Source organism: Polypterus senegalus, chromosome 6 (genome assembly GCF_016835505.1).
Source record: "Polypterus senegalus isolate Bchr_013 chromosome 6, ASM1683550v1, whole genome shotgun sequence".
Lineage (NCBI taxonomy): Eukaryota > Metazoa > Chordata > Cladistia > Polypteriformes > Polypteridae > Polypterus > Polypterus senegalus.
This window is the reverse complement of record NC_053159.1, coordinates 9,972,347-9,995,000: the sequence shown is the minus strand read 5'-3', so window position 1 is coordinate 9,995,000 and position 22,654 is coordinate 9,972,347. Positions and strand designations below refer to the sequence as shown.

The 22,654-nt window shown below is 42.1% G+C and overlaps 1 protein-coding gene across 1 annotated transcript in view; it reads right to left on the bottom strand.

The window, feature by feature from the left end:
- The window catches only part of tgfbr2l (transforming growth factor beta receptor-like), a 73,775-nt gene extending 51,434 nt beyond the window's left edge, over positions 1 to 22,341 (bottom strand). Inside the window, exon 1 of the mRNA XM_039755375.1 lies at positions 21,854 to 22,341. Within this exon, the coding sequence (XP_039611309.1) occupies positions 21,854 to 21,908 (55 nt within the window). The 5' untranslated portion in view covers positions 21,909 to 22,341. The remainder of the gene's footprint in view (positions 1 to 21,853) is intronic.
- Positions 22,342 to 22,654: the final 313 nt, after the last annotated feature.

Here is a 22,654-nt window from a genome sequence, read left to right as displayed (position 1 = left end):
AACAGGTGAAGTTAAAGGGAGTGTGGTAATAAATGAGACGCCCTGTCCCGCTGCCTAATGAACACTAATGACCCAGCTTTAAGGCTGCAGGAGCCCAGAAAACACCAAAAGAACTCGCCGGCCGGTGCACATAATGGGACTGTTAATGGGAGTTTTATTGACGCTCTGCACCCCAACCATCTCATTAACGGTGGTCCACAGATTCAACAGAGCTCTCTGCTCTGCTACCTTCATATAATCCAGAACCCTCCTTACTGCTTTTAAGCCATTGTAATGGAAATGGAATGATGTAATAAGGCGGCCAAATCGGCGATGCCATCATTAATATTTTTTTTAACTAGCACATTTAAATGAATGTAATCAATCCCAGCATTCCAGATGTTATTTGTCACTATTGCACAGCAGGAAACCACCAATGGCCTCATGAGAGAACAATTTATAATTTATATCTGTGCACGATATATGGCTTTTGTGTTGCATCAGTGACCGAAGATTTTCCTTGTGTGCAAAATCTCTTGTAAATGACTTCTACTCGCTTTATTTATACGTATAGTGCTGGCTGTCACTTTGTTAGCCTGACTTGCAATAAATCAACCTGACATTCTCCAGCGTGACCCGTGCTTGGTTGACTAATGACAGTCATTTCCCCGAATGCAGCTGTATCTCGGGGTCAAATGGGGACCACCAGGCTGGAAAGTCCGCATTTGGACATGATGTCCAGATGGGAGCCCGTGCCACATTTCCGTTCTTCTGGATCAGCCCGTCTTCAGATTGCTGATAGAAGCAAATCTCTGCCCAAATGTAAAAAAACAGAAAGCCTTTAAGTTTGACAAATGACATTCAGTCCCTCTTACTTAGCTGACTTGCCCGACTCCAAGTGTACTGCCTCGGTAAGATGGCAGCAGACGGTTAATTAGAAAATAAGGCAGGAGGTAAATACTGGAAAAACAAACTTTAGAATCTGTAGTTTGAAAATGGTCAGAGGGAGTCGATAACTAAAATGAAAATGAAAGACAAAAGTCATACTCGCTGAACTGAAACAAAGTCAAAACAATAAATCTAATAATAATAATAACATTCAGAACTAATGCTAGGTTTTTAGGTCATATCCGTAAACCTGGACAACCAGGACGTGCACGACGGTAACCTGTATATTAGTGACCCTGTAATGTCACACATCAGTAGGCTGTACCTAGTGTAGCGGGGCTACATAATAATAAAGTGGCTCTCATCCTGTGGGGCGGGGCGCGAAGTAACAAAAAGGGGGGCGCGAAGATGTGGAAAAAAGAAAACAAGAATCAAAAATATGAAAAACTTAAACTACATTCCGATACTAGAACAATAAATATAGAGTTAGATAAATGTTGATAAAAGTTAAGTAGGTATAATAAAATATGCATCTACATTTGAAAAAAATGTTAGGGGGGGGCACAATTAAAACTGTTATGAAAACTCGGGTCGCAAATAAAGGTTGAGGAACGCTGGAATAATAAGTATATGTTTTTTGTCTGTGCTGAGTGTGTTTTGTTTTCATCGTCCCACTTGCTGCCCGTTATACACTCACCTAAAGGATTATTAGGAACACCTGTTCAATTTCTCATTAATGCAATTATCTAATCAGCCAATCACATGGCAGTTGCTTCAATGCATTTAGGGGTGTGGTCCTGGTCAAGACAATCTCCTGAACTCCAAACTGAATGTCAGAATGGCAAAGAAAGGTGATTTAAGCAATTTGGAGCGTGGCATGGTTGTTGGTGCCAGACGGGCGGTCTGAGTATTTCACAATCTGCTCAGTTACTGGGATTTTCACGCACAACCATTTCTAGGGTTTACAAAGAATGGTGTGAAAAGGGAAAAACATCCAGTATGCGGCAGTCCTGTGGGCGAAAATGCCTTGTTGATGCTAGAGGTCAGAGGAGAATGGGCCGACTGATTCAAGCTGATAGAAGAGCAACTTTGACTGAAATAACCACTCGTTACAACCGAGGTATGCAGCAAAGCATTTGTGAAGCCACAACATGCACAACCTTGAGGCGGATGGGCTACAACAGCAGAAGACCCCACCGGGTACCACGAGCTCACCAAAATTGGACAGTTGAAGACTGGAAAAATGTTGCCTGGTCTGATGAGTCTCGATTTCTGTTGAGACATTCAAATGGTAGAGTCAGAATTTGGCGTGAACAGAATGAGAACATGGATCCATCATGCCTTGTTACCACTGTGCAGGCTGGTGGTGGTGGTGTAATGGTGTGGGGGATGTTTTCTTGGCACACTTTAGGCCCCTTAGTGCCAATTGGGCATCGTTTAAATGCCACGGGCTACCTGAGCATTGTTTCTGACCATGTCCATCCCTTCATGACCACCATGTACCCATCCTCTGATGGCTACTTCCAGCAGGATAATGCACCATGTCACAAAGCTCGAATCATTTCAAATTGGTTTCTTGAACATGACAATGAGTTCACTGTACTAAAATGGCCCCCACAGTCACCAGATCTCAACCCAATAGAGCATCTTTGGGATGTGGTGGAACGGGAGCTTCGTGCCCTGGATGTGCATCCCACAAATCTCCATCAACTGCAAGATGCTATCCTATCAATATGGGCCAACATTTCTAAAGAATGCTTTCAGCACCTTGTTGAATCAACGCCACGTAGAATTAAGGCAGTTCTGAAGGCGAAAGGGGGTCAAACACCGTATTAGTGTGGTGGTCCTCATAATCCTTTGGGTGAGTGTACGTGCGTCAGTAAATGTTGTCCCCGTAATTGAAAGGGGGGAAGGATGATAGAGAGAGAGTCCACAGCCCCGAGACGGAAATCACCTGTTAAGCTCACCATACGGTCACCATACCGGACATTCAGTATTTAAAAAAGAGGAGCGAAGGTGAAAGAAAGGAGGAGAAATCGAGGGGAGAAAGGAGACAATTTACCCGATCATTTACAAACTCATCACTGCCGTTTATTGCGTCATTTCACTGCTTGCTTTTTAACATATGATTCAACATCACGACAGCCAGAGCTGAGAAACCCCAGGGTTTGGATTCATACCAGCCATTGCCAGGCCTTTTCACGGTGAGGTCGTTTTGTTTTCGGAGAGAAGTACAATAACACTACGGCCAGTATCAATACCGCCGGACTTATTAATCACCACATTTCAATTGCTGTGTTTACCTGATCCGTGTTGGCATTTGTGTTCCATATTTCTATTTATTGATTAGGGGCAAGGAGGGGTTCAATGTAAATATTAGTATGTCTGTGTCTTATATAATAATTAGTCACTGGTGTCATTTGGGATAGTGGTGTTTTGTGCACACACACATATATATTGTTGAATATTTGTCTGTCCTCATGTATTCGGTCATATGAAAAAGTTTGGGAACCCCTCTTAATTCTTTGGATTTTTGTTTCTCATTGGCTGAGCTTTCAAAGTAGCAACTTCCTTTTAATATCTGACATGCCTTATGGAGACAGTAGGATTTCAGCAGTGACATTAAGTTTATTGGATTTAACAGAAAATATGCAATATGCATCATAACAAAATTAGACAGGTGCATAAATGTGGGCACCCCAACAGAGATATGACATCAATACTTAGTTGAGCCTCCTTTTGTTAATCTAACCGCCTCTCGACGCTGTCCTCCTATAGCCTGTGATGAGTGTCTGGACTCTGGATGGAGGTATTTCTGACCATTCTTCATACTAAATCTCTCCAGTTCAGTTCAATTTGGTGGCTGCTGATCATGGACAGCCTGCTTCAAATCTTCCCATAGATTGTCGATGATATTCAAGTCAGGGGACTGTGACGGCCATTCCAGAACATTGTACTTCTCCCTCTGCATGAATGCCTTTGTAGATTTCCAACTGTGTTTTGGGTCATTGTCTTGTTGGAATATCCAACCCCTGCGTAACTTCAACTTTGTGACTGATGCTTGAACATTATCCTGAAGAATTTGTTGATATTGGGTTGAATTCATCCGACCCTCGACTTTAACAAGGGCCCCAGTCCCTGAACTGGCCACACAGCCCCACAGCATGATGGAACCTCCACCAAATTTGACAGGTGGTAGCAGGTGTTTGTCTTGGGATGCGCTGTTCTTCTTCTGCCATGCAAAGTGCTTTTTGTTCTGACCAAATAACTCCATTTTTGTCTCATCAGTCCAAAGCACTTTGTTCCAAAATGAATCTGACTTGTCTAAATGAGCATTTGATACAATAAGAGACTCTGTTTGTGTCGTGAGTGCAGAAAGGGCTTCTCTCTCATCACCCTGCCATACAGATGTTCTTTGTGCAAATTGTGCTGAATTGTAGAACGATGTTCAGATACACCATCTGCAGCGAGATGTTCTTGCAGGTCTTTGGCGGTGATCTGTGGTTGTCTGTAGCCATTCTCACAATCCTGCTCATATGCCGCTCCTGTATTTTTCTTGGCCTGCCAGACCTGCTGGGTTGGTTTAACAGCAACTGTGCCTGTGGCCTTCCATTTCCTGATTCCATTCCTTACAGTTGATACTGACAGTTTAAACCTCTGAGATGGCTTTTTGTAGCCTTCCTCTAAACCAGGAGACTCAACAATCTGTTTTCAGATCTTTGAGAGTTGCTTTGAGGATCCCATGCTGTCTGTCACTCTTCAGAGGAGAGTCAAAGGGAAGGAAGCACAACTTGTAATTGACCACCTTAAATACCTTTGACCACTCATGATTGGACACTCCTGTCTATGAAGTTCAAGGCTTAACGAGCTCATCAACCAAGTAATCAGCATTGAGCAGTGACAGGCATTCAAATCAGCACAATGACAAGGGGACCCACATTTGTGCACAGCCAGTTTTTCACATTTGATTTAATTTCATACAACTAAATACTGCTTCGCTAAAAGTCTTTGTTCGGAAAACACCGCAGTGCTCAGATGTTCCTAGGAAATGAAAGACATACCACTGGTATCTTTTTTATTATGCAGGCTGAGAGGGGTTCCCAAACTTTTTCATATGACTGTATCTGTATTTCATTTACAATATATCAGTGTTTGATTTTACATTCCTGTCTATTGTTTGCTGGTTATTTCATCGCGTGGGGAAAAAAGGTACAACTTATAAGGAGTACGGCTTGTTATTAGAGGAAGAAACCTCAGGTGATCCAAGGAACAGTCTTGGTAGTGTAGTGGCCGGTCTGGGTAAGGGGTTGGCCGTTACACTAGTAACATGGAACCCGTCTTAAAATGGTGGTATCTCTTGTTAATTTATCACTTCTCTTTTGGAACTTTGTATGTAGTGACGTTACCACGGTGCATTCTGGTGGCATTGACCACACAAAGGGAGATGATCTGGTTCTTCACCAACATCCTAATTCCTCACTGGTTATGCAATGCTAGATTTGCCTACTTGGGCACATGTCATTCGTAGTAGCTTCTGCCCCCACCAAGGAAAGCAAATATAATTTTAGCAATCGACTTGCAGCCATCATTCGGTGTTCTCCACCCCATTGATGAATTGCTTGTTCTTGGAGACCTAACAGAAAGGTGCCTAACCCCAGGTTAGAAAAGACCTCCAGTTTGGCCCAGATAGACTTGCGTACAGTACACTGTAGACGATTTAGGAGTCGTAGTGGGATTGTCACTGTCAACTGCAGGACAATGTACAGAAGCGATCAACAAGGCTACCAGACGGCATACCACCCAGCTTACTTACTTCCATCAATGGCGGCCATAAGACGACTGGCTCTATGAAACTCTGTTGTCCGTACGCGACGCTAAATGAGAAAAACAGCCTGACCAGTGCAAGACTGGATAGGACTATACTGTAAGTAACAAGCTGGTTAAGTTTGCAGATGATGTGGAATCCATCGAGTCATTACAGAGGGACTTGGGCAACAGATAGGCCTGGGCAGATTTGTAGCAGAGGAAATTTAATGCAAGTGACTTTAAAATATTACACATAGGAAGTAAAAATGTTAGGTATGAGTACACAATGAGAGGTCTGAAAATTGAAAAAGCCACTCATGAAGGAGGACGTCAGAGTCGTAGTGGACTATCAACTGCCAGACTGTGTTCAGAAGCCATTAAGAAGGCTGAGTGAATGTCAGGTTATATAGCGCCTTGATGTGTGTGGAGTACAAGTCACAGGAGGTTCTGCTCAGGCTTTATAACACACTGGTGAGGCCTCATCTGGTGTCCTGGGTGCAGTTTGGGTCTCCAAAAGGACACAACAGCACAGGAAAAAGTCCAGAGAAGAGCAACCAGGCTGATACAGGACTACAGGAGTTATGAGGAAAGATTAGAAGACTTAGGAGTCGTAGTGGACTCTAAGTTATCAACTGCCAGACAGAGCACAGAAGCCATTAAAGAAGGCTAAGAGAATGTCAGGTTATATATAGCACCATGATGTGTGGAGTACAAGTCACATTAGGGTCTGCTCAGGCTTTATAACGCACTGGTGAGGCCTCATCTGGTGTCCTGGGTGCAGTTTGGGTCTCCAAAATGACACAACAGCACAGGAAAAAGTCCAGAGAAGATCGACAAGTCTGATTCAGGGCTACAGAGGATGAGTTATGAGAAACCATTAAAGGTCTTAGGACTTGTAGTGGACTATCAACTGCCAGACTGTGTTCAGAAGCCATTAAGAAGGCTAACAGAATGTCAGGTTATATAGCGCCTTGATGTGTGGAGTACAAGTCACAGGAGGTTCTGCTCAGGCTTTATAATACACTGGTGAGGCCTCATCTGGAGTCCTGTGTGCAGTTTAGGTCTACAAAAGGACATAATAGTGCTAGAAAAAGTCCAGAGAAGATAGGCTGATACAGAACTACAGGAGTTATGAGGAAAGATTAAAAGATGTCGTGGTGAACTCTAAGTTATCAACTGCCAGACAGAGCACAGAAGCCATTAAAGAAGGCTAAGAGAATGTCAGGTTATATAGCGCCTTGATGTGTGGAGTACAAGTCACAGGGGGTTCTGCTCAGGCTTTATAACACACTGGTGAGGCCTCATCTGGAGTACTGGGTGCAGTTTGGTCTCCAGGCTACAAAAAGGACAAAGCAGAACTGGAAAAAGTCCATAGAAGAGCAACCAGGCTGATTCCGGGGCTACAGGGAATGTGTTATGAGGAAAGATTAAAAGATTTACGAGTCGTAGTGGACTCATCACTAGCAACTCCCAGACCGTGTTCAGAAGCCATTAAGAAGGATAACTGAATGTCAGGTTATATAGCGCCTTGAGGTGTGGAGTACAAGTCACAGGAGGTTTTACTGAAGCTTTATAACACACTGGTGAGGCCTCATCTGAAGTACTGGGTGCAGGTTTTGGTCTATAAAAGGACACAGCAGTAGACAAAGTCCAGAGAAGATCAACCAAGCTAGGATTCCAGGGCTGCAGGGGATGAGTTAGGAGGAAAGATTAAAGGATTTAGGAGTCGTGGTGGACTCATCACTGTCAACTCTCAGTGTTCAGAAGCCATGAAGAAGGCTAACAGAATGCCAGGTTATATAGCGCCTTGATGTGTGGAGTACAAGTCACAGGAGGTTCTGCTCAGGTTTAATAGCACATCTCATCTGGAGTACTGGGTGCAGTTTTGGTCTCCAGGCTACAAAAAAGGACAAAGCAGAACTGAAAAAAATCCAGAGAAGAGCAACCAGACTGATTCAGGGTTACAGGAGATGAGATATGAGGAAAGATTAAAAGAATTGAGCCTTTACAGTTTAAGAAAAAGAAGATTAAGAGGAGACCTGACTGAAGTGTTTAATATCGTGATGGGAATTAGTCCAGTGGAGTGTTTCTCAAACTCGGTCCTGGCTGCAGGTTTTTGTTCCAACCAGATTCATAATCAGCGACAACAGCAGATAACGCTGATCTCATTTCATTAGCTGCTATTTTTTTTCTTTTATTCGACATTCAGAAAAGCACAGCAGCATGATTTTTACATTTATAAGACTTTTAGAAATATTTCTGCTTTTGCTATCGATTTAAATGCTTAACTCTCATTTGTTGACGTCTTTATATTTTCCCCTTTCTCTGTGCGGTTTGCCCTCTTCATTGTATCTTATTAATGACAATTAAAGATGAGCAGAGCGGACACGTAGGCCAACAACACGGAAAAATCAAAGACTGCCAGCACTTTAGCGTCAGACCCACTAATTAGTAAATATTGGATTAATGAAACAATCAGAACACCTAGAAAAGTAGAATGAAAATTAAGATGAAAATACTGTTAAAAAGAAAAAAAATACATTATCCCCACATAACTGCTTGGTACATTTTAATATATATTTATATTTTCTTTTTGCCAAACTTAGTTTTCTAATTTCTCGATTGTTCCCAAAACACAAAACTTGGGGAAATACCAGTTCAGTTAATTAGACCAGGACAGAAACTGACTGGAACAAAAACCTGCAGCCAACAGGGGGTCTCCAGGACTGAGTTTGGGAAGCCCTGCTCCAGTGGATCGAGACGGTGACTTTAAAATGAGTTCATCAAGAACACGAGGACACAGTTGGAAACCTGCTGAGGGGACATTTCTCACAAACATTAGGATGTTTTTCTTCACACAGAGAACCACAGACACCTGGAATAAGTGACCAAGTACCGTGGTGGACAGGAGGACTTTAGGGGCACTCAGAACTTTACTTGATGTTATTTTAGATGAATTAAAAGGATAGGCAAGCTTTGTTGGGCTCAAAGTTCTGATCTCCTGGAGCACCAAGTAGGTGGAGTTAACTCCAATGGGTGGCCCCCAAATAGGTGGAGTCTGACCTCACACAGAGGACCACAGACCTCCCAGGGCTCTTCAGAACTCCTTGATGTTATTTTAGATGAATTTACACTGTACTTAAGATTAGGGTTGTAGGACGGCTACCTGACTCAAACAATGCCAAGCTCACACAGAGGACCACAGACACATGGTCTAAGTGACAAGGTAGTGTGGTGGACAGCAGGACTTTAGAGATCTTCAGAACTCGACTTGATGTTATTTTAGATCGAATTCAAAGGACAGGCCTGGCAAGCTTTGTTGGGCTCAAAGTTCTGATCTCCTGGAGCACCAAGTAGGTGGAGTTAACCCCAATGGGTGGCCTAAGTAGGTGGAATCTGACTGTAGACCTTCCCAGGGCTCCGTCCTCTTACACTGTACTTAAGATTAGGGTTGTAGGACGACTACCTGACTCAAACAATGCCAAGCTCACACAGATGACCACAGGCACGTGGTCTAAGTGACAAGGTAGTGTGGTGGACAGCAGGACTTTAGAGATCTTCAGAACTCGACTTGATGTTATTTTAGTCGAATTCAATGGACAGGCCTGGCAAGCTTTGTTGGGCTCAATGGCCTGTCTTCGACCAGATTGTCTTATTGTAATGTAAAAACATGGATTGCAAACGTCACGCTTATCAAGGCATGCAGTTGGTTCCTTTGAATGCTATCATACGGTTCACAACGATCCTGAGTGACTGGAGTGGATGAATATTTTCAAACATTTGTTAATTACATGTTTGGTGGCAAATTTTAGTATCTTTCACCATGGCCCCCACATTCTAACGCGGGACCCTAGGCCAGGATCTCTAGCGGGCCCTTCACCTAGGGTTAAGGAAAATGTGATACCCAATAGGATTTAAAATAAAATAAGCGAGGTTAATGATGTGAAAACAAAGGAAGTGTTATGCACATTTATTGAAAATATTTATAAAGTGAAGATCCTAATGAAAAACTTACAACAGTATCAAAAATTATTGCAAACCTGTTTTCTAGCTTTTTTTGACGCAAAATTTTCAATGACCTCACTAAAATCAACATCCATCCATCCATTTTCTAACCCTCTGAATCTGAATACAGGGTCACGGGGGTCTGCTGGAGCCAATCCCAGCCAACACAGGGCACAAGGCAGGAACCAATCCTGGGCAGGGTGCCAACCCACCGCAGGACACACACAAACACACCCACACACCAAGCACACACTAGGGCCAATTTAGAATCGCCAATCCACCTAACCTGCATGTCTTTGGACTGTGGGAGGAAACCGAAGCCCGGAGGAAACCCACGCAGACACGGGGAGAACATGCAAACTCCACGCAGGGAAGACCCGGGAAGCGAACCCGGATCTCCTAACTGCGAGGCAGCAGCGCTACCACTGCGCCACCGTGCCACCCCTAAAATCAACATGTTCAGCTAAATCATTTTCGATACACAGAATTGCCAGATGATTAAGTCGTTTTTGACTAGTTGTACTTCTTTGCCATGTTTATAAATCAAGAATATATAAAACTATATGACACCAAATCAGCAATTAATATCCAAATTTTCGACCAGTGGAGAGGTCTACATTTTATTTGGATTCGTAAAATGTCAAAGCGAGAAAGTTGCAGAAAAATGTATGTAGAAATTTTTTTTATCTGAAACTTTTTTTGATATTGTTTTAAGTTTTCAAAATATTTTATGCTGAGGATCAATTCTTGCTTTCTGTTCATACGTTTTATTTGTGCATAATATCTACTCCATATCGACCTGTGATCCCGGGCTAGAGCCCTGTCAGACACCCAAGCGCTTGCGGGGGCCACCATGTCTTTCACAAAGTCTTGAAAGAGTTAAACCCTGAGAGATTGTCCTTCTGTTGTTTCTGCCCCCTCACATACAGTGCTAGGCCTCAGCCCCTCTTATTCATTTTGTCGTTTATCGTGTAACTTTCTTCTTCCTTTCTTCCCCTTCCCCTGATCCTCATGCAGCATATGGAATGACTGGCTCGGCTTTGAGGAGCTTCTGTATTTTGGGAGTTGCAGGGTCTGAAGACAAAAGTGCTTTCTAAGCGAGAGGTTAAACGAAAAAAAAAAAAAAAGCATGCCATTGTAATTCCACATCCAAGACAGAGGAGCGATATCCGACCCCGGAGACGCTTCATAGATGATAGGTTAAAGGTATCAGTCCAAAATGGTGCTGTCTGGGCTTTGACCGCAAAGAAAAATGTCTCTTTTATTTATTAAACGTCACTAAGGACGGAGAAGGCACCAGCAGCGGGCCGTGACACCGAGGCCACGGTTGAAACGCCACATCACTCATGTGGATTTTAATTAAGCCCACATGGGCCGTTCTCATATGAAAACTCCAATGATCTAATAAAGCTGCACAAACATTAAAAGAAACAGTACACATCCATAAAGGGCTTCCAGATGTTACCAAATGCTAAACATCAAAATACAAACTTACAGAAAGAAAGAAAAAAAAAAGAGCTGGATAAGCAAAAAGTCCGCGCAAAGCTTAAAAGTAATTAAAATCAGCAGTCGCCGTTCCAGATATTAAATTGGATCCATAAGAGAATGCAGGAGCCAAATGATTTTTTTTTTCTTTTTTCCTTCAGTCATGGTGAGAAATTTGATTTAAACGCTGATTCAAAAATTCTGGTGTGCATTTGTTTTATTTTCAGGTCTAAAAAGAAATAAAAAGATAAACTGCATGCAAACAAAATGCATCTGATTTACGTGTAAGGGACAGTGGAGCGGTGAGTATTACTGCCTTGAATTGCCTGGCGGGGTGCTTGTTGTGTGGAGTGTGTGTGTCCTCCCTGTGTGCGTCTGTTGGGCAAAGTTACAGTGGGCAGAAGGAAGGATGGATGGATGGATGGATGGACAGAACAAACAAATGAACTGAAGTTGTCCCTAGAGGGAATCTTGGCTTTTTACAGAACCCTAATAAATAAATGCGCCTGTGTGTCTGTCTGGTTGCTCTGTCTCTGTCATTCCATCAGATGGCGCATCACTAACATTTGAAGCAATCAATGCACTGCATCGGCCATTCCAACAGACAGCACATCACAAAAATGAACGCTACATTTGCGAAAACTATACCAAAATGGCATAAACTATAGACATATGCATTGCATGTGTCATTCCAACAGATGGTACACCACAAAAATTAGCACTGCCTTTACAAATCCAATATTAAATAGCATATAACAAAGGCATATCCATTTGTTATTCCAACAGATGGTGCATCACAAACATCCATCCATCCATTATCTAACCCGCTATATCCGGATCATTTGGAATCCGTTATATCATTAGAGAAGGACTTGGATAGCAGACAGGCTTGGGCAGATTTGTGGCAGATGAAATTTAATGTCAGTAAATGTAAAGTATTACACATAGGAAGTAAAAATGTGAGGTTTGAATACACAATGGGCGGTCGGAAAATCGAGAGTCCACCTTATGAGAAGGATTTAGGAGTCATAGTGGACTCTAAGCTATCAACGTCCCTACAGTGTTCAGAAGCCATTAAGAAGGCTAACAGAATGTCAGGTTATATAGCGCCTTGATGTGTGGAGTACAAGTCACAGGAGGTTCTGCTCAACCTTTATAACACACTGGTGAGGCCTCATCTCGAGTACTGCGTGCAGTTTTGGTCTCCAGGCTACAAAAAGGACATAACAGCACAAGAAAAGGTCCAGAGAAGAGCGACTAGGCTGATACCAGGGCTACAGGGGTTGAATTATGAGGAAAGATTAAAAGAGCTGAGCCTTTACAGTTTAAGAAAAAGAAGATTAAGAGGTGACCTGACTGAAGTGTTTAAAATTATGAAGGGAATTAGTCCAGTGGATCGAGACTTGTATTTTAAAATGAGTTCATCAAGAACACGGGGACACAGTAGGAAACTTGTTAAGGGTAAATTTCGCACAAACATGAGGAAGTTTTTCTTTACACAAACAATGATAGACACTTGGAATAAGCGACCAAGACGTGTGGTAGACAGTAAGACGTTAGGGACTTTCAAAACTCGACTTGAGTGGATAGGACTGGCGAGCTTTGTTGTGCTGAATGGCCTGTTCTCGTCTAGAGTGTTCTAATGTTCTAACTACAGGGTCACGGGGGTCTGCCGGAGCCAATCCGAGCCAACACAGGGCACAAGGCAGGAAACAAACAGGGCGCTAGCCCACCGCAGATCACAAACATTTGTAGTAATAAAATGCTTTGCATTTTTCATTCCAACAGGTGGTACACACAAACATTTGCACTGCTTCTACAAATCCCCTATCAAATGACATATAATAGTCATATGCACTTATCATTCCAACAGATGGTCCATCACAAAAATTTGTGGTAATAAAATGCATCACGTGTGTCATTCCAGCAGATGGCACATCACAAACAATAACAGTGCTTTTACAAGTCCCATACCAAGTTGCCAGCTCTCATTCCAACAGATGACGCATAACAAACAATACATTGCACTTGTCATTCCAACAGATGGCACATCACAAATATTTGTAGTAATGCATTTTATTTCGGGGCTTCCCACTTCTTCATGATGATAAAAAATAAGTATAATAAAAACTCCATCTCCCATGGAGCCCTGCAGAAATCCAAGGCACCACTGCCACCCAGGGGGGCTGCCATCTAGCGTCCTGGGGGAGGTACTGTTCTGACTGGGCTTGCTTCCCCGGTCTATACAGTAAAGAGGCATCCCGACCATCTGTGACAATATTAACATAATATTTGCTCTGTAGCAACATAAGACAAGTTGTGTGTTGATTAGCACATGCAAGTAAGAACTTCACTGTACTCTGTGAACCCGTAGCAGTAATTTGCTATTTAATAAAAGCACTAAGATCTGCCTCTCAGAGCAATCTGATTGGTCAGTTTGGCTTTGAAAGAAGAGGTGCAAGTGACAGACAAGCAGGGAGGAGTAAAGGCACATCCTGAGAGAGCCGCTTCCCAAAAAGGAAAGTATAAAAATGACACAGGAGCAGGGCCATCTTAAAAGCATTATATGCCCCCGGATGGGCAAAGCATTGTACCGGGACTCCTACCCACACAACCACTCACAGGAATAAAAATGTAAATGGTCGTTAAAATTAAACATCTATTTATTTAAACATTACAAAACATGCTGTACAGCAAAGATTAATCGACACAAATATCTGAACAATATAACATCAGCCGTGAAAAACACATAACAATTTCAACATATAAATGCTGCTCAACTGGTAAACCATACAGATGGAGATGGCACAGTATGAAATTACTATGATTTATTTATTATTAATAAAGTGTTTAACACAAACATTTGTGAAATTTCTTTGCAGATAATTGAGTTGATGTAACGTTAACAGATACGCTTTTATGTTCTGTAGTGTGTGAGATCCGTACACATGCAGGCACGTGAGGTGGCAGAGGCGAATGCCAATGTCCACTTGTAACACAATAACAAATACTTATAGTTTAGTACAGTATAGTATTTATTTATTGACAGCAAGTCACAACATACATTGATTAGCATGGGGCCACTATGCTTGTGGGGCAACTGCCCAGCGTGCCCATACGTTACGACGGCCCTGCACAGGAGGTGTGCCTCAAAAAAAAAAAAAAAATGACAAGAGTCCGAGAAGCAGGCTTTATGGGAATGCAGTCAAGCGCTGGTGGAGAGACGTTCACACACGAGGATAACGAGGAAAGGCGCTGAAGGAACACGTAGGACAAGACATAGCAAATATTTTTAAAGGCGTCTATTACATGGCGTCAGACACGCGCATCAGTGGATCACCTTATCAGCTCAGATCAGGAATGCAATACCACTCCAGGACTAGAGGGGGCGATGTCTCCATAGCTTAGAGAAGACTCCCCATGAGGGTGAGTGGGGAGCCAGGCAGGGCCCTCCTCCGTCACGTGCCAGCCTTGGGATGTGTATCTGACCTCCACTTAGCAAGCAAACAAGGGAACTACTTCACGGATTTAGATAGTTTTTTTTTCTTTAATTTGCTTGAACATTCCGGTTGATTTTGCAACTTGTCTTATCGTGCTAAGTATCATAGTTTGGCTGCAGGAGTGATATATTCGTGCTAATCCGAGAGAGACGCTGCGGGCCGAGGGGATGGGGGAGTGGGGAGCCGGGCAGGGCCCTCCTCAGTCACGTGCCAGCCTCGGACCTGTGAAAGAAAAATGAACTGCTTGCAAGCTACTAAGGGTTAAAAGCTGACAAAGCTAATTTGCTAGAACGGCAGGGCATTCATACAGGCGTCTGTCATAAGGCAGGGTGCGGTAAGCTGACTTAGGACAACTTCCTCTTTGGGAACGCGTCTGTTAGACACGGGAAAGATGATCTTTCCTTCTTTAGGGCCCCTCTGACACGTACACAAAACAGAAACGGTTGGCTGATTTGCGCAATATAAAATGAAATGCTTAGGTAAATGATATTATGCTGTTTGAGAAGTAAGGGGAAAGGGGAGTAAGAAAAAATAAAAAGCCGACTCTCTTCTGCCTTGCAACGCATGAATCCTTTGTACTCATCTGTGAATGAATAAAGACTGATTGACTGAACCATTCCTGTCCTCCTCGAGGGTTACTTCCACAGACCTATCTTGCCTCTACTTAGCTAGCGAACTTAACAGATTTACGTTTTTCTCTATAATTTGATTGAACATTCCGGTTGATTTTGCAACTTCTCTCATCGCGCTGTCATAGTTCGCTTGCGGCATCGATTTATTTGTGCGAATCCAACAGAGACACAACAGGCCGAGGGGGAGAGTTTGCCTCCTCTTCACTCACGCGCCAGCCTTACATCCGCTTAGCAAATGAACGAGAGACCTACTTCACGGATTTAGATCGGGTTTTTCTCTATAATTTGCTTGAACATTCTGGTTGATTTTGCAGCTTCTGTCATCGTGCTAAGTATCAGAGTTCACTTGCGGTACCAGTTTATTTGTGCGAAACCGACAGAGACGCAGCGGTTTGAGGAGAGGGTGGCGGGGCCCTCCTTACTCACGCGCCAGCCTGACCTCGGCTTAGCTAGCGAACGAGAGAACTACTTAACAGATTTAGATTGGGTTTTTCTCTATAGTTTGCTTGGACATTCCGGTTGATTTTGTGACTTCTCTCATCATGCTAAGTATCAGTTCACTTGCCGAGGATGCTAAGGAGAACGATAGATAGATATGAAAGGCGTAAATCCACTGCATCCACTGAACAGGATCATCTCCAGACAGAGGAGCAGCTTCAGCGACAGACTGCTGTCACCGTCCTGAACCACTGACAGACTGAGGAGACCCCACAATATGTGACTCTTCAGTTCCACCTGGGGGGGTAAACGTTAACATTATACAAAGTTATTGTCTGTTATACTTGCATTGTTATCACTCTTTAAGTTAATATTGTTCTTTATCAGTATTGTTTTTTATCAGTATGCTGCTGCTGCTGAAGTATGTGGATTTCCCCTTGGGATTAATAAAGTATCTATCTATCTATCTATCTATCTATCTATCTATCTATCATATAGTGCCTTTCATTCATATCTATCTATCTATAATAGATAGATATATAGATAGGAAAGGCATTATATATTAGACATATAGATATGTATGAAAGGCACTATATGATAGATAGATATATAGATAGGAAAGGCACTATATGATAGATAGATAGATATGAAAGGCACTATATAATAGATAGATAGATATGTATGAAAGGCACTATATGATAGATAGATATATAGATAGGAAAGGCACTATATAATAGATAGATATGAAAGGCACTATTTGATTGACTGATAGATATATAGATAGATATATAGATATGAAAGGCACTATATAATAGGCAGACACATGGATGTGAAAGGTGCTATATAATAGACAGATAGATATGAAAGGCACTATATAATTGATAGACAGATATGAAAGGCACTGTATGATTTATTAATAGATATGAAAGGCACTATATGATTGATTAATTGATAGATAGATAGATAAATATGAAAGGCACTATATGATAGATAGATAGATAGATAGATAGATAGGAAAGGCATTATATAACAGATAGAAATGAAAGGCAGTATATATGAGATACATACACACAGATAGATAAGAAAGGCACTATATAATAGAAAATAATAAATTATATTTATATTTTGCCTTCCCTACCATGCTCAAGGCACTTAGAAAGACAGATAGAAATGAAAGGCACTATATAATAGATAGAACTTTACATGGGGTGATATTTCGGCTTTTATTATGTGGGTAGGATTGATCTTATGACAGGCTTCATTTTGTTTTTTACCCTCAGCTTCCTTCATCTCTTAAGCAAATTCACTAATGAATGGTGAGTGGGTGCCTGAGTGGTGTGATGACACCCCGGAGTCAAAGTATTATATTGCAAGCAAGGAAGAAAAACCATGAGATAGGAACATGAAGCAAGAATCGTAGTCAGAAGGGAACACCAAGTCAGAGCCAAAAATTACAAACAATCAGGCAACCACAACGGAAGGGAAAAACGACAATCAGAAGTCAAAGCAAAAGGGAGATGAAAGCTGATGCTAGGGCTGATTAGTTAAAGAAGCTAACTGTGCTGGTGTTTGGTCACCTAGAGTCCTATGACAACCCTGTTCTCCCATTTATACTTTTTTTATATGGTCAGGTACTGTACTTCACCACTTCCACCCCACTTCTCTTCTTTGTCTACAAACCTCAGGCAATTAGACAGAGTGAAAGAACAGGCAGGAGAAGGAGCCACACATTTAATTAATAATGTATTACTAGCCACAGTAGGTGTCAAAGACAGGTAATAAAATAAGTAAAAGTATTTGCTATCTCTTGCCCTACGTGTACCTTCAGTGCTTGTCTTATGTTTCCCTCAGTCGAGCCCATTCATGTAAAGCCTGCTTCTCATGCTCTGTCATTATTTTGGAGGAGCTTTCCTTGCCTCCCGTCCGATTTTCTACTTCCCAGCTTTGAAGGTGACTCTCTCGGCGTGCGCCGTTACTCCTCTTCATCAGTCTCACACTCGCACTTCTTCTTTCGTTGCATCACCAAAGCTAAACTGTCCAATCAGATTGCTCTAAGGGACTAGACATACAGACCTTAGTGTTTTATTATACTGTAGATAGATAGATAGATAGATATGAAAGGCACTATATAATGATAGATAGATAGATATGAAAGGCACTATATAATGATAAATAGATCGATTGTGTGTGCTTTTTAACCCCGAATTGACTGCATTAACTAAACCCAAGCCTTCAGAGCTTTGCACCTCCTAGATTTACTACTGACCTTGTATCATATGTCTGTTGAAATTATCGAAAGAGCGTTTGTGGAGACTCCACACATTTGCATTGTCGCCTGGTCTCTGTAACGTCTCAGTAGCGAATCTACAAAACGTTGCGACCGTTCCAGCTCCATGCTGGTCAGACCTTTCCCTGACTCGCTGCCGTTACTCTGTTTGACACTCCATCAGGCAAAGAAGTCATTTGTCAGATTTACCGTCAGCTAAGCACACACGACCCCTCATGTTTCCACAGGATGTTGCCTCTCACAAAATCATGCACCATTTTCAGGAACTAGCTATGCAAGAATCTCTTATCTTTTGTTTATCTACGCCCGATTTTCAGCTCTGACATTGAAACTCACCAGCTGGGTAGCTCAGTAATTTACCCTGAGCATTTTCAGGGGGCATTCAAGAATCACAAAGACTCTGCTAGCCACTAGTATATGTCACATACAGTACAGTATATCATTTCCACTGGTGTGTATATATTGTATGTGTGCATGTAAGTGTAAATCTCAGTGCTGCGAAAAAATATTTGCCCCTTCCTGGTTTCCTCTATTTCTGCTTATTCATACCACTCAATAAATCAAATGATTGTTTGAAAACTGCGTAGTTTGGTCACTCAGGTTGTCTTTTGTATTGTGCTAAACTGGCTGTAGTACTCGTCAAATCAACCTAGACCTCGGTGTATTCAGCGTTAAGGTTTGCAGCGCACTATCTATTGGTGTGTATTTTGTAATGCGTGCAGTAATACAATTAATTGCATTTTTCATTCCAACAGATGGCGCATCACAGACATTTGTAGTAATAAAATGCATTGCATTTTTCATTACAACGGATGTTGGAGTACAAACATTAGCACTGCTTTTATGATTTCCAAACCAAACCAAATGGCATATAACAGAGACATAGCAACTGGATGGACACACAAACACACACATAGACATTTGTCCATTATTAAGCTGGATTTCTCTGGAAATCATAAACAAGTGTTATGAATAAGCATCCATCCATTTTCCAACCAAAATGTAAAAACAGAGGAATCAGGAAAGGGGAAAATGTGTTTTTATGGCACTATATATATAGTAAGTATGAACCAGGATTAGCTGGCATCACAGCTGGGATGAGTATGAGAGCCTTACCTGGACAGGAGGACACGATATGGGAACAGTGGGGGAAAGCTCCTCAACTTGGATATTTTCACCTCCAGTCTGCTAGATGGCAGCATCCCAGGACCACGGTAGCCATTAAGAACCCAGTGGGGCTTGATGGAAATTTTAGTGCCAAGAGTCAGCCATATGAATGGCTAGGGGGTGCTGCAGGGATTCAAAATCCCTACATTTCGGGACTTCTGCCAGGCCTGGAAGTGCTTCTTTCAGGCTATGTCCTGGCACAGGAAGTACTCTCTGGTCTGACATAAAAGGAAGCCATCCAGCTTCCTCCAGGGAGCCAGAGCTGGGAGGAAGAAAGTCAAGTCTCGCTAGACGGAGGTGGATGGAGAAAAGACGGAAAGGAAAAGGAGAAGACTATACTGTGTATTTGTGTGACCAAGAAGAAACCTGTCCTCAGGTATTTTATAATAAGCACCTCTGTTTGTGAACCTGTGACTGTCTGTGTGTTAGTTGTTTCTAGGAATACACGAGTTTCAAAGACTTTTACTTACACAAATTTCTTCCACAGATATGAATCAATCGACTCACAATACATTTAATTTCCACTTCTCAAGCAGCAAGTGTTGTCCTGTACCAGAGCAAAGTACCCAGAAAACACTCCAGGGTCAGGCAGAACAGCCATTAAACAATGGAGTCCTCCCTCAGCGACAGCCCCTGAGGAACCCAGTAGTTTTCCCTTCAAACTGCAGTTCCCGTGGACTCCTGTGGGAGTCAAAACGAGAGCCATGACAGGGGAGAACTGCAATCTAGAACACTGGATTAATATTTGCTCTTGAGAGGCAGTCTCTCTGTGTCTGTCCATTATTCTTGCCTCACACCAGGAAACAGGGAAAGTCACCTACCCTGGGTGGGATGCCCATACTTCCTACCTGTCCATCTTTACCTGCAGTGTCTTTGACAGGTAAGACCTTCCATCCTGGCCAGGAAAGCCTGTCCATCTGTGTTTATCACAGTTTTCTCACTGACATAATATCTCTTTGCTCTGTGTGTTTAAGGAGTGGTGATGTTTGTTATAATATTTCCATATTTCTTGAGCAAAGTATCCCCTTGGGAAAATATCTATCTATCTATTATATAGTGCCTTTCATATCTATCTATCTATCAATCTTATCCTGCCTACTATACTCAAATTAATATCTATCTTATCCTGCCTAATATACTAAAATTAATATCTATCTTATCCTGCCTATCTCTTATCCTGCCTACTATACTAAAGCTAATATCTATCTGTCTATCTATCTATGTATTCTATAGTGCCCTTCATATCTATCTATCTATTATATAGTGCCTTTCATATCTATCTACTGTATCTATCATATAGTGCCTTTCATATCTATCTATCTATCACATAGTGCCATTCATATCTATCTATCTATCTATCATATAGTGCCTTTCGTATCAATCTATTGGTCCATCTGTTATAAAGTGTCTTATTGATGCTTAACAAGGTCCCATTTCAGTGTGTTCTGAATGTTTTTTGTGGTTATGGAAGCTGACTTATGTTGACTTATTTTTCAGTATACTGGTGAAACTTTAGCACACCCTATATCAAAAAAGCAGCGTTTTCCTCTCCTCTGGACAGCATGACTTGTGTTCTGGAAACTGCTGTCCATGACTAAAATAATTATTGACATTTGTATGATATTTTAGTGTTGTCAAGTGATGCTGTTAATATCCAACAGGTAACTGAGCTGTGTATTGTATTGTAGGTACAGTATACTGGAAGTTGAAAGTTACATCTCTGAGCTATTTAGCTTGAGTTGGTTTGATTTTACATAATTAGAAGATGTAAATTAAACAGGTCCGTTTAATATTAATGAAGACAGAATTAGAATGGTTGACTGCATCTGAGATAAACCGTTGACAGGACTCTAATCCTGACTTTTTTATTTTTTGACAATTAAATGATTGGCAGCTCAGCTCACCTAATTTTTCACTGTGAAAGGTGGATACTTTTTAAATAGTATATTGATATCAAAAGAAATGTGGGGTTTTGATAATATGCGATGCCATTTTCTAAACCACATAATCCAGACCAGGGTCGTGGCTTAACTAGAATAGGGCACAAGGCAGGAACAAACCCTGGACAGGGCAGCAGTCCATCACAGGGCAAACACACACACACCCAGTAGGGCCAATTCAGTGTCGCCAATGTCTTTGGACAGTGGGAGGAAAGACACGAGGAGATCATGTCTACTCCACCCGGGACGCGGACCCTGGTCTCCTTACCGCGAGGCAGCAGCGCTAACACTGCGCCGCCAGGCAGTCCTCATCTCGATAATATAACACGGCATAAGCACACAGATACACCAGCGGGTACGCATAAACGTAAACGCACATACTCATAATGACGCGTGCGTGCGCATAAGCAAAATGTATACATTCATGAAAAAAACGGTGTTACTTATGGACAAAAAAACTGTTGGTTCTTTCTTGCAAACAGGTAAACTGGAAAATGCGACTCAGGAAAAAAAAAAAACAGTTACAAATAGTGCGTGTGTTCCATTTATGATTGGTCGATTATTTTTAATGTGAACAATGCATTTCCGTTTCGAACGATCTTCTCTAGGGGTTTGTAAAAACCGGCTAAACGAGCCGAACTCCGATTCGTCACGAAATGGAACGGTGCACAACCAAAAAATTATAATAGTAATAATCACAAAGCAATTAAAACGAATCATACTTACGTAAAGCAACGGATAGTAAAATTGTTGCGATCACGAAGCTGCACTCCATTTTCATGTTAACTTAAAGATAAAAAAAAAATTCACAATCTCCAGCTTCCAGGTACCTTCCGGACTACCGTGCGGGCGCAAGGATTAAACGCGGACATTTCTTAAACTCACATTGAGACGCATGAAGTTTCTCCGGGTTTTTTTTTCCCTCAATAGTTGGCCGCCATCCAGTGTGGGAGGTTCCAGCTGTTTTTGGACAGCTGTATATGCGTGTGGGTGTGTGTGTGTGTGTCCGCCCTAGAACTGGAGTTCATTACTAAAGTCGAAGCCCAAAAAGCACGCTCTTCAGCAGCAGAAAAGAGCCGCCTGTGTCTTGTTTCACTAAAAAGAGCTCGTTGTTATAAACCACCTAAAACTCTGCTGCGAGCTTTATAACAAGTCCAACAAGAAGCAACCGACGCCAGAATACAGAATTGCTTGAACCCTAGTCCGAGTGGAGCTCCTGTGTGGATTCGGAGCGCGCTCTCGGGGTTTAAAGCCACGCCCCTCCCTAGGGGACTCGCGTTTCCTCCCACACTTCAAAGACGGTGCTGTTTAATTAAATGCCTGGCCATAAATCAGTGCCGTGTGTGTCTGTGTATGAGTGGGCGCTGGGGTCCCACCAGATTTGCTTTCTGCCTTGTGCTCTTTGTTGCTGTGACAGATCCACTTCCCCACAATAGTAGAAAACAGAGAATGGAAGCTCAGATGGCCGAAATTGTTGATAAAATGCATCTGAGTGCATTCAGACCACTTTTTTACATATTTAAAAAT